This window comes from Dermacentor silvarum, chromosome 8 (assembly GCF_013339745.2).
Source record: "Dermacentor silvarum isolate Dsil-2018 chromosome 8, BIME_Dsil_1.4, whole genome shotgun sequence".
Classification (NCBI taxonomy): domain Eukaryota; kingdom Metazoa; phylum Arthropoda; class Arachnida; order Ixodida; family Ixodidae; genus Dermacentor; species Dermacentor silvarum.
The window spans coordinates 17,336,426-17,349,934 of record NC_051161.1 but is presented as its reverse complement, the minus strand read 5'-3'; the positions used below and the strand labels follow the sequence as shown (position 1 = coordinate 17,349,934).

The 13,509-nt window shown below is 45.3% G+C and overlaps 1 protein-coding gene across 1 annotated transcript in view; it reads right to left on the bottom strand.

Annotated features, from left to right (window-relative positions):
• Positions 1-13,509, bottom strand: part of LOC119461963 (cation-independent mannose-6-phosphate receptor-like) — an 84,226-nt gene that overhangs the window by 66,186 nt on the left and 4,531 nt on the right. Inside the window, 8 exon segments of the mRNA XM_049672416.1 lie at positions 1,193-1,327; positions 3,050-3,208; positions 3,410-3,513; positions 4,629-4,812; positions 8,180-8,348; positions 9,140-9,348; positions 10,597-10,828; positions 12,719-13,010. Of these exon segments, the coding sequence (XP_049528373.1) occupies positions 1,193-1,327; positions 3,050-3,208; positions 3,410-3,513; positions 4,629-4,812; positions 8,180-8,348; positions 9,140-9,348; positions 10,597-10,828; positions 12,719-13,010 (1,484 nt within the window).

Here is a 13,509-nt window from a genome sequence, read left to right as displayed (position 1 = left end):
CCGCCGTTCGGTGGCGTTAGCATCGCGACACTCGCGCCATCTCTCGCAATGCGCCGCAACCACCACGACCGCGGCCGGCGCTTAGCCACGCGAGAGTCGCGCATCCCCACAAGCGACGTCGTACTTGCCGCAAAACATAGTTCCAGGTGTTCGCAAACCAAAGCAACACGGAAGAGTAACGGCACCAACATGTGCTCCTCACCAGTCGGTAGACGCTTATCAGGCGAAAATCGAGATGGAGCGCGATCGTAAACAAACGCAGCCAGCACCCGGCAGCGCAACGGCCCACGCGATGCCATTAGGCCAATACCGACGCGGCATCGGCCTCGGACAGGGCTTGCGAGGAGGAGGTGGCATTATTCAAAGCGTGTCGCTACTTTTACATTGAGGGGCTTTACAAGAGATGGCACAACCCCCCTACCTAGCAGCGAACCCCGCCACCTCGCAGCAGGGTTACTTGGACGCAAAAGGGAGCAGCCTGTTCCTCTTTCGCTTCGGTCAGCAAGCTGCATGGATGTTTCACGAGTGCACCGACATGCTTTGCGGGAACATCCCAAGAAAGGCTTCAAAGCAGGGCACCAGGATGGACTAAAAGTCGTTCACGTGACTGGACACACAAACTGATTAGGCGTTGGTGTCCAGCATGGAGGCAAACATGCTCGCTATCCTGTCGTAGTGAGTTGAATTTCCTCGATCGATCAGCGCTCGGTTACAATTCGGCTAGCTGGCATTGCTGTAAGAAAGGTGCAATAAGTGCCCTTGCGATTGCTTGCACTACTGTGCTGTCGTTCTTTGCCCCAAGAGCAAGTATGATACTCCACAAAGTTCTCATCCAGCCTTTTTCTTATGACTATCACCAGCCACCAAAAGCACGATGGCTCCCTACCCCAAAGATGCTAAGGTGTTTGGATTGGCTTGGCTAATGACTTGTACAGACGTGGCCAGATACACAAAATTCAGAAAGCTTGGTCAAAAAGCAAAACTCAAGTATCTCTAAGCATTCCGCAGAACTTCATGGCCGTCGAGGCCTTCAGAAGTGGAAGACTAACATTCAAGTATCTTCAAGTGTTTCAAGGACCATTATGAACTCTGAAATTTAATCTGAAATTTACCAGCGAGTAGAATGCCTCAACATGCGACTAAGATGAGTAAACACGTTAGCAACTGCACTTCACACATTTTGCCTACTTACTCTTCACACAGACTGTGCTCGTGGCTCCACACTCCTTTGCAAAGTCAGTCTTGCCAAGGCCTTCACAAATGTTTATCAATATGACACTCTCATTGTCATTCTTCAAGCTGCCCAGTGCAGTCCAAGGAGCAACCCCTGCAACATAATGGAGGAGCTTGAACTCAGTCTCGAGAATTTCAGTATAAAGCATGTCACAAGGCAGAGCCTGCACAAGTACACAATGCTGCATCATTTACAAAATTAAGCAAGGGTGCACTTGCATATGTGACAATGCATGGCCAGATGACACTTAAGAACTGAGGATTTGAGGGAATGCTGATGCTTCTGCAAAAATGTTAATGCAACGACCACTATGGCCTACGGCCCATTCTATCTTTTTGAAAGGCTAGTGCTGCCATTACGATTTGTACTATCGCGCTCAGTAGCTACACCACGGGAGCACGTGGCCAAGCGCACTGTAAGGTTGTACAGTGGCGCCGATCAGGACATGTTTCCGAGCTATCAGGGGAAGTTTTGGCTGTTCCTGCAAGTGCACATCGCCTCCACTTGTTTGCTTTCACCTTGCTTCGCTTCGCCCTGTGGTGATACCAGCTTCGAAAATGATAACTGCCGCCAAGGCTTGACGCCCAAACTTCGTGCTCGACAAGTCGAGCTTCACAAGACAGGCGATATCTAGCCTGGCTCTCCAAATAAAGGAAGGCGAGGGTGAAAGCAAGCAAGTGGAGGCGATGCGCACTTGCAGGAACAGCCAAACCCTCCCCTGATAACTCGAAAACACGTTCCGATCGGCGCCACTGTACAACCTTGCACGTGCGCTTGGCCACGTGCTCCCACGGTGTAGCTCATACTGAGTGCGATAGTACAGCTATTTTCTTGCCCCAAAACACACTGTTTAATTCTGTGCTGTACCTGAAACCACGTATGACCGTATGGAAAGCACACTGCACTCCCACAAATAGTACTGAGGGAGCAGTGCTGTAAGAAGCATCAATGAGAAAAGTTCAATAAGTTCACGTAACTTCACTTTCCTTTTTTTTTCCCCCATTTTGAAATGCAACAATTATCTTATAAGGGCTTGGCTACTGATAAGCAAATATAAATAGGACATTGTAGGTTATCAGAAGCGGGTACCATATTTCCACACTCATGGCACCAATCCTATCCCAGATTTTACAAATGTAAGTGCTCACGGATTTAAACGCAACACTGTGAGCGTGTGGCTGCCGGTACATGCAGCGCCGTCCGTGGAAGCAAGGTGTTGCATTGTGGTATACCGCGAGGGTGAGAGTGTTTTGAGTGAAGGTTTCACTGCTCCCAGTTGCCAATGAGCGGGACTGTAGCTCACCACAGCGCCAGCAGGGCACTGTAAGCCTGGCGCGCTGGAGCATGCTTTCGTGCCGACAATGCAACAATGCAACATCTTGCTCCCACGGGCAGCCAGGGGCAGCACTGCATGCACCAGCGGCCATGCGCTTGCAGTGTCTCATTTCAATTCGTGAGCACTGTACAGTTCTCAGTACAGTAACGTTTTGGACATTATAAAGCACTAATTCAATTTAGTTCTTTAGGATACCTTTGGCCTACCAAGGGTGAATCTATGTTAAACTTCAGCGAAATTATAAGTCCATACCATAGTCAACTTTCACTAAATGCAATGAAGTATTAAAGGTTCCAACATGTTAGCTACAAGCAAACAGCCAACCCATGAGTTCTTGGCATCTAGATGCCATCTGCTGTGCTCCAACATGGTTTGAGGGTTGTGGATTCTCATAACATGCAAGTGGCCACTTCAAAACTCTTGAGTGTAACACGCCAAATGCACAAGGCAAAAACACATGGCTAAGGAATGAAATTCACCTCCAGATCGTGAGAGAGGCCCGAGATCAATCCGGACGTCTTCGTGCTCAACAATGCAATCAGCTCCTCGAGTCTTCGGACATGCATGAGGTGTTTCCCAGATAAAGTGGTAGGTGCAGGCACCACTGTCCACCCAGCCATACTGCATCTCATCATCACCTGAAACAATCCCACACAAATGCAATTAACATAGAAGCACAAGCCTTCAGAGATATATAAAGCTTCTTCCAAGATTTAGTGATGATTAATGCAAGAGATTATACAGGTAGAATGAAGCACACAGACATGGTCTTCAATATCACTGAGCACCGAAGTGCCTGACATAAACACAGCATGCAAAAAGTGGTTACACCAACATACCTTCTTTATTGCAGACAAAATGAATTTCACTCGACCACATCGACCCTCCTGAACCACAATCGCTGCCGTCTTTGAACTTCATTGTGACTACGTCATCCACAAGCCTGGAATGAGGTAAACACTGGTCAGGTGCAGTCTTGCTGGATCAAACTGTACCTCAGGTTAACATCTATTCTGCGCTAACACTCTATGCAAGAGCCATAAAAGCCACCAAGCTTGAGACTTCCATGGAAATGATGTGTCAGCACCAAAGTGGAAACATTTTCCTGATCATATGCTCCTAGTTTACATTAGTCCAAGAAAGCAGCTGTAGAATTAATTGAGACAGAGCACTCTCACATCAGCTTCAATCATCAAAAACAAATAGCCACAAGGCTGAACTTCGGTGTTATATGCCCACGCTGCCATGATCGTAATTGCTATCATAACGAACGATAGCAATTCTTGGTGTTTACCATCCCAACATTACTATTTGAAATATAAAAAACACAGTTGTGGAAGGGCTTCGGATTATTTTAACAATTAATGTGCAGCAAAATTTATATACAGTTAAACCTTGATTTAGGACAGTCGATAGGACCCATGAATTATTTAGTTAATCAAAAAGGCATAAAACTCCTATGTGAATAACGTACTTATTCAAGACCAAAAACAATGTCATTTATGCCTGCACACACACTTATCGTAGACAAAGCACATTGAGTACATCTAGAGTTTTTCATGGGTGTGATGAAGAGGTCAATGACATCTGTCACTTCAAGTGAAACTCTGCGCATGTATATTTCCCTAAAAATCCTCTTTAAATTAGGCGAGACATTGAGTTCAATTCGTTGGTTGAATATTTGCAATGCATTCAATTCTATAAATATGATTTGGGGAATTAAGGCACTTAATTAAACCAGAAATGTCTAAATTGGGTTTCTTTAAATCAAGGTTTGATTGTCCACATTTTTATTTAAAAACTTTGCGCTCAGCTGCAAAACACCATAGCCACAGCACCAGTAGGGTAGGTACCAAGGTTAATGCTTCCATTATATCGTGACCTGCACCACCATTCTACTTCACAATGAGGGCACCAGCAAGCACCAGCTGCTTTAGGCATTCAGGCATTACACCAGATACCTCAACAGGAAAGTGTTGACAATGATCAGCAGGAAACACAAGCTCAGGGCTGTGTTAAGCGACACCAGTCCCTGCAATGCACAGCCAATAAACTCACTGAAGTATCTGGTCTTGGTCCTGTCCCAGTGACAGTGACTGCTCATTGATCTCAGCACAGATGGCCGACCTGAAGCCCCGCTTTTTTCCACACTGGACTGGACTTGTGCCCAAGCTTTTACCACAAATATTGTACTTGATGACTGCCTTTGTGCCATTGATCAATGTTTCGGTAGTGCGGTAACCTGAAAAGAAATGACACAGGTTTAGCTTAAACGAGTTCTGAACCACCCCTCGGGCTTGGCAGAAAAACACAGTCCGCAGATAGCATATGCTGCTGTGAACACTTCAGCCAAATCTTGCAGCCGCTTGCCAAATTTTCCAAGCGGAGCGCAAAGTCACCTTTTTCTTAAATGCTCTCTTTTTAACAGAAGCATACTTTCTATTTATATGCTCTATTTCGTAATATAGCAGATTCCCATATGCTGCTGCTATTGGCCAATAGCCGACATCAATCGAGAAGGGCGTTTGGATCAGTGTGTTTCTTCCTACTGTTAATGTTGCTACATTCGAAAGGATGATGGATAATGTTTTCCGCAGCCTTAAATGGAAGATCTGCCTATGTTACCTTGACGACATCGTAGTGTTCGCCCCTGATTTCGCAACACACTTGCGCCGTCTTCTCACGACGCCACCTATTCTTCGCCATTTTGACCCTCAAGCCCCTACTGAAGTTCATACCGACGCAAGTGGTGTAGGCCTTGGTGCTGTGCTTGCACAGCGTCATCCTGGCGACCCAGAATACATTGTGGCTTATGCGAGCCGCACGCTCACCAAGGCGGAGGGCAATTACAGTGTCACGGAAAAGGAGTGCTTGGCCATCGTCTGGGCACCTTGCAAGTTTCGCTCTTATTTATATGGCCGCTCTTTTGACGTAGTGACCGACCACCATGCGCTGTGTTGGCTTTCGAATTTAAAAGACCCATCTGGTCGCCTCGCTCGCTGGGCTCTGCGAATCCAGAAGTATGACATACGCGTAGTGTATCGTTCCGGGTAACCAGCACGTCCACCAATTATAAAGGAGGTTTATTTGACGGAAGGCCGATGACGGTTCGAGCGTTTCACCGAGCACAATCTCCAAGCTCGAGCTTCCGCGTCACGAGATGCTGCTGGCAAATGCGTAAGTCCAGGCGTTCTTCTTCAGTACACTGTGTACATTTATTGACGCAGTTTAATAAACAGGTTGAACCACGCGAAAATCTGCCTTTCGAATTTCTATAATAATTACGTACTTTGGCCGCCCTGCTTATTGGTGTCGAAGCCAACAGGTCTGGCTAATTTCGACTAATTTTGAACACTCAACTAGCCTCCAAACCACGTAAAACAAGGTCACACTACACACAAGCTTGACAGCGCGTGCTCACTCGTGGGTGCTCCTGGTTAAGACGCCTTGGCAGACTTCTCTTTGTAATGAGCTATTGATAGCGCTTCAAAATGCACAAGTTGGATGTGGCTACTATCCATCAGTCAAGCTGGTACAAGAGAAAGCCAATCCGCACCACTTAGCACGGCCAAACTCGAGTATATGAGAGCGAGCGTGCACTCAAGCCCTGTAATGCACAAAGCATATTCTGCACATACGCACTACATTTGCATGTAGCTGTAGTCTGCTACGTTGCGTAGGTAGTGCGGCTGCCGCGATGAGTCCGCTGCCCTGAGCGCACTGCAGCTTGCTGAGGACAACCTCGTTTGATGCGTCATGGGTGCCAAAATTGGCAGTAGTGGCATCTATGTGAACATCCAAAATCAAATTTGAACTGCACACCACGGTGACATACAGTAGGCAGAGCCTTGTGGGCCCGCCCCGCTGCAACCTTCGCAGTGCAAGCCATTGAAGGTTGGAGGAGGAGCGAAAGCACTGTGAAGGGGTGTTTGATTACCAATAACTACACTTCTGCTAAACGCATTGAAGTACTTTTTATGGAAAAGTATTTCTGAAATAGTCTATTTTAAGTTCAAATGCATTTCTTGACTTCGATAAAAAGTGGTTCAAGGCCCCTTCAATAAGAAACAGACTGTCACCAATAATATTGGGGCAATTTACTACAGTCAAATCTCGTTAATTCGAACACGCTTAATTAGAACTTTCGGTTTATTCGAACTGATGCTGTGGTCCCGTCAAAGTTATATGTATTCCAATGGGCGAAAACGCCCGGTAATTCACACACGAAAGCATTTGCGACGATTAATTCAAACATACCGCGCACCAACAATGCTCTCAGCAGCGTGCCAAATCACGTGGCGGCACCTCAGACCGGCATTTCTCCGACACTGCCGTAGAGCAAAAGCTTAGGTGAGACCCCTCAACGCCGCGCGGAGAAAAAAAAAATGCGGCGGAAATTTCACTCTCAAATGGCAAGGTCGCCGTTTCTGCGTTACGCCGGAACACGCGTGTATGTGCCGTCTCAGCCAACACTGCAGCTGCGGCGCAGAGGGAAGCAACGACGGAGGCCCAGTCCGGCCAACACTCGCTTCAACGGCAGAAAACGAAACTTCAGGAAGCGGGCTATAAGCTGGCGCCGGGCCAGCGGGAGTGGCGGCGCCAGCACGGCGGCGGGCGCACACGGAGACAGTTGAAGGTGAGGGAGCACGAGGGGAGCCACCGAAGCGACGGGGTTGCCAGAGTCCAAATCCGCTTCGCTGCCGCCCTCCTCCCTCACCTTCGACGGTCCCAGCGTGGGCCCGTTGCCGTGCCGGCGCCACCCGCTCCCTGAAGTTTCATTTCTGCCGCTATCGGGATGCGAGCGTTGGCCGGCGTGGGCAGTTTCATGGCCCTCGCTTGCTATGTGCTTGCAAGCCGCGATATTTCACGACTCGCACCTTTCGTACGCCGTGCTATGGTGCATGAATACTTCAAAAATAAATCCTTTTAATTCGAACTTCTTTTAATTCGAACAAATTTTCGGGCCCCTTCGAGTTCGAATTATTGAGATTCGACTGTAATAACCATGTTCTATACAATATGGTTCAACTTCAACATGAACATACTGCGAGCTGCAAGACATTGCAGCCAGTTACGTCCAAGAACTGAAGGGGTTCTGCAACACCTTTTTTTAAGGCACCCGTTTTTAATTACCCGGTGTATGCCCAGCCATCACGCAAGTGAACATTCGCTGGAGTGTACAAGAGCAGGCTCAGATCATCGCATTCAATTCCTGAAATACTCATGTCAATCAAACATGCTGTGTTGGGCGTTTTTTTTTTTTCTGTCTCTTTTTGAAGACATTATTGGTCATCTGCCCTAGTGTGCCATTCAATTCCTGCCAACAGTGGCTTTCATGCCGAGTAACATCATTATGCATCCCTACACATCCCATGCATCATTTCCCCCCTCCCCAATTGCAGGTGTGGTTACATTCAACAAGAGCAATGAGTTGAAACACCTTGCCTTTAGTGAATGACTTGGGGGAAGGAGTATTTAAAGGCGTTAAGAATAGCAAATTCTTACGATCGACAAAAGATTTAAACGCAGCGAGACACAAGAAAGTGCACGAAGAGGAGTCTCAAGCCTTCTTGAAACCGAAGATGTGGCAATTGGGAATGGAAACTGACCATCTTGTTTCTGAAGTGGGCTGAGATCAATGTCAATGCCATGAACGTCACTTGTAAACTTGCAGTCAGCTGGATCAGCTCGAAGAAGATCCAACGAGCATGCATGCTGCGTCTCCCATTCAACATAGTAGTGGCAGTTTACATCCGAAATTAGCCGTGGGGCATGACTCTGAAAAGTACCGACAGTTTGAAAATTACAGTAGTCTAAAAAATGCAATCGCATCTCATGCCGACCTTTCGGCTAGTTATGAAAACGAACCATATTTTATTCTTTTTGGTGTTACAAATATAATGTATACTATGCAAGGTACAGCATTTTCGATTGTATTTTAAACATGTGGCTTTTTTTTAACCAGCTTTTTTTTTTTTTGTTGGCAACTTTTACTCAGTACGAGCTTAACCCTGTAATGCCCAAACACAGTGTCGCAGAGAACTATTAAAACAACTAGTTCATGCAGAATCTTGGTTTGAGCTATAGTTCGTGGGTCATATTCAAATTTATAGTGCAAACTAGATGAGGACGTACAAACAATGACAGTTCGGATGCCATCCTGTCAATGTTAGATGTCTACATCTAGTTTGTGTCGTAAATTTCTTTAGCTGGTTCACCTTTATTTTTATGACGATTACATTTGTTAAAATTATTTAATGATTAATTAGAAAAATAATTTGCAAATGGTTTTCTGAACTACCCACAACAGGAAACTCTTCAGCATTTCAAAAATGCCACTATAGGCTATGTGTTACGTTTCCTGCACTTCAGAATTTCAAGTCCGAATTCTGAGGCATAAAACTGAGGTATCTATGATGCATTGGGCATATACAACGTATTCACCCAGTAACATCTGCAATATCTCCAGCACTTGTAAGGTTGGAACCTCCAGTTCGAGAGATCACTGCACTAGCAAAGACAGACAACTGCAGTAAAAAGTATGCTCAACTCTTACACCTGGTACTCACCCTTTCACGGTGTGGACAACGAAACTGGACAACAGTCCTGGGGGGCTTTGTGCAGCCCGGTCTTGGAGTCAACCCAGGGCTAGGAGGATACTCTATATAGATATTAGAGCCATTGGCCTGAAGGCCAGACTGCAGCTGACCAACAGACTTGCATTCCTTGCCGTCCAGTATGCAGGCACCAGTCAATGGAGGGTATGTAATGCCATCAGCTGAACACGACACAAAAGAACACAGGTTGGACAGTACGACTAGCTGGCAATCATTTCTCAACCAGTTTCTAACGAGCAGAATACGAGTTTGGCTAAAAGTGCCCATATAAAAATACCACCTACTTGCATCACAGTGGGGCAGAAAAAAACTAAATATAGATGTTCAAAAATAAAGCAACCTGGAAGAAATTATGTCAACTGCACAGCACCTATGCCTAAAGCTCGCCTTTAAATTTTGCTAGAAGTATTCCATTGGAACTTAATAAATTTCTGAAAATAAATGTTGATAAGGAAATAAACAATAAAGAAAGCCAACGATAGAAGGAAATGAAAAGATGTTTCGGCTCGCCTGGTGGGAAGCCTTGTCCCCAAAGCTTTCGGCACAAGGCCTAAATGCCTTTCCTTGCTACATTAGGTTAGGTTAGGCATGGCGGAAACTTATATCCCTCATTTTCTTCTGTGGTCGGTGGCCTTTACAGCTTATTCTCACGAATTTTCCTGACCAGGCAGGCTTCTGTCAAAACATCTGACTTCAAATGTTTCTAAGACGAAAATGTAACAATGCAACTTAGGACAACGAAAAAAAGAAGATCAAACAAGGACATCGCTTTGTCTTTTTCGACTTTTGGGCCTCCTTTTGTATATACACTATGAACCATGTACTGCAAATGCAAAATAAACTTGAATGATTGATTAATTGATTTGCCTTTTTTTTTTTGTCCTAAGCACACACCTCTCGTGGGATACACATGCGCCTTATATTTGATGATTTACCTTTAAGCGCAGCACTCAAGCAGGAGCAAATAATAGAAACAGCAGAGACTGAAAAGCAACACATCGTTTATAGATCACAGTGACTTTTTCAGCGACTCTGCTGTTGCAGACTTCACCTGCTTCAGGACCTTGTCTGAATAAACTTGCTCGAAGTAAGTTCCCTCCTGGTACCCCAATCCTGATGCGATCCCGATTTTGCGCTGCCCTGACAGGCACACAGGTACCATAAATTTTTTTTGGTATTTTTTTTAATATCCCGCGCCGACCTATCCTTTAATGCCATTAAAGCTTTTTCGCAAACAGAATATATATATCATGAAACGTGACAGAATGTATATAAAATCATAGAACTAACCCAAATTTGTAAAGCTTAAGAAAAATTCAGGAGAGTAGGCAGGTATGCGTTTGCACCATTCAGAACCAACTAGCCCTGTCTGACGTTACTAAGCTACTAAGAAGTTTACCAGTGCTTACCAGATTCCATGTCCGAACAAATGTTGATGATCAAACTTGCAGCTGGGTCTGTCGTTTCCACCATGTATCCTCCTACGCTTTTGATCAGGCCTGATAGATCGTGACGAAAGCCGCTGTCAGTGTAAGCAGTGCAGGGAACCTCTGTGCGTGCAGGTTTTTCAGGGCATGCTGCAGATGTCCTCCACATGAGGAACAGCTGGCACTTTTTGTCAATGAAGTACTCTGGAGATCCCTGCATGAAGAGATGGAAGTTGGTCTTATTCTTAATTTTTCTAGGCAGATTTTCTGGCACTAGGCAGAGAGTGATAGCAGGTAGTCACAGCAACCATTAATGTTTCGTCTGCCCTTGGCTGGAAATATCAATGGCACCTTCATTAACAGTTTATCAGATAAAAAAATGAAATAAAAAAAAAAGATTAAAGGCCAATCAGACATTGTCGGCAATGGGAGGCTGACCTTTACTTATTTGTAATAGGGTGTATATACTGTAATGACTCATGTAAAAGCCGCACTTTTCCTTTATCCAGAACATTGGCATGGAGCGGCTCTTACACGAGTCGGTCATATGACCAAAACAGCAAACGAATTGCAAATGACATGCAGAATATGGCAAATACTGGCTACACACTACACACACACAATTCAGCGCTGCTGATGCCATTGCCGTCTTTTGCTACCTCGTCAACATGCTCCCAAAGATCGCTGTCCTGGGTGCAGTACATGTTAAATATTTGCAACTTTCAGCAGCAGCAGAATCTGATATTGAATGCCATGTGTTCAAAATCCAATCTTTGATGAAACTTCTTTCAAATTATTTTACCTCGAAAGTGTGTGTGGAAGGGGGGGGGGGTTAACTATTTCCATACCGCGCCCATTGGGGGCATCGTAAGCGCTCTATCGATGGTTTGAAACGCCACTTTCGAAACCTTCCGCACAGACATACTGCGCTATCAGGAGAGCTATATTTTAGTTTTTAAGCAGTTTGCTTTTTTCCCTTGAGGCGGTAATTTGTAAACACGCTCCGAAGTTTCGCGATCGTCAAAGGAGAACGAAAAAATAGCGCCTGCTATTGATGGTTTGAAACGCCGCTTTCAAGACCTACCGCGCCACTCACATTTACACTGCGCCATCGGATGGGAAAGAGGAGAAACTATTTTTGTTTTCTAAGCAGTTCGCTCTCGCATTTTTAAACGCGCTCCGAAGTTTTGTGATCGTCAAAGCAGACCGCAAAAATGTCCGGCTCCGGAAACGGCGCACGCGCTTCGGGAGATCGTAGATATCGCGATTCCGCTGCCTCTGCGGCTGATCTTATCAATACATCGAATAGCAGCGAGTCAGAGGACGCTGACTTTTCGTCGGACTTTGAGTCTGAAAGCGACGACTATGCAAACCAGCCCGGAACATCGGCGGCCGCAGCCCGGCACGCATAACTGTAGTGCTTGCAGTTAAATTTTTATAGCGGAACACCTGTTGCACAATCTTGATTTTAACAATTTATATATTTTTATGACACACATCTCGTTAATAAAACTTATGTGTGAAAAGTGCATTCATTTTGCTTTGTCAGAAAAAAACATCTGCCGTAACATACAAAAAACACTTATTTCCCTATGGTAGGGAAAGAGTGAAAAGGGAAAGAGGGAAAACTACAGTAACTTGGGAAGCACAATCTAGCTTTATAAGCCAATTTTTCATGACAAGTTCTAATAGCATGAATGATACGTCATGCAATTTTGAGAGTCACAGGTGCCAAAGCACAATGGAATTTCAGCTGTCAAATGGATGCAGTACTACACCCGCTCCCCTAACAAACTTAATAATACAGTTGTGATACACTTGACAGCACTGCATCAATATCAATTCTCATGATTCCAATAGAATGTTCACACAATACGCTGTCTGGCTAATTCCTGCAATCCTGCAAAAAATGTGCAAGTAGAAAGTTTTCCATTGTGTTAAAAAAATGATAGATCTTACAAGCGTGAACAATACATAAAATTGATGTACAGCTAAACAGCACAAGAATGAATCTTTTATTTCATAGAATCAGCTATTTCATAAATAGCTGCACAGCCTGTTTCCAATGTTCATGATGAAGGAAGGAAGGCAAGGAGCAACTTACAAGATGGGCTGCACAGCTGATTCTGATGGATATCTTGTAGTTTGTGTTGGAGCTTCCAGCACACTGGTTGCCCTTCACAAAGGTCCAGCCTTCACTGACTACCACGTTGGAAGCATTGCCACTGAAGTCCGCATACACCTCCGCCTTGCCATCAGTCACACGACACGCAGACTTGCCGTTACACACCGCAGCCGGAGAGCCAGCAGGAAAACTCAGTGGCTCACAGACAGACAGATACATGAAGTCGGAGTGCACGCCTTGTTCTGAAGGCAGGTGTATCTGCCATGTGTGCCTGGATGAGCAGGAGAAATCTTTTGAGACACTGAAACTTTTGTAAGCTCAAGCACCAATGTGTAGAGCAAATACCAACGTCTAGCAGTACTTGCCAATCGTCACCAGCTGCTTGACCCTTACTCTACTGCTGTGTAGTTGACAATAGGAAAGATACCTCACAGTACAAACCAACAAAGCGTGTAAGCATCAGCTGGCTTCTAGTCGCAGTTTTAAACACCATATGGTGGCACTTGTCGGCATTAGTGGCGATTGTGTGCAATTTTTCTCTGTATTATGGACAGTTTGGACACTCACATTGGAACCATAGGTGCCTGTGAGCCGCATTTTGGCGATATTATTTTAATGAACCTGATCAGTCAGACTTCTGGGGAAGTCTAAGTCCAAATGAGTCCGGCGGAGTCTGCTTTTGGCAAGCTTGAGTCAGAGAGAACCTAGTTGAGTCTGATTTCAGTGAGGCTGAGTGATGTCCGAGCTAAATTTTTTTTTTTAGTGAGTAA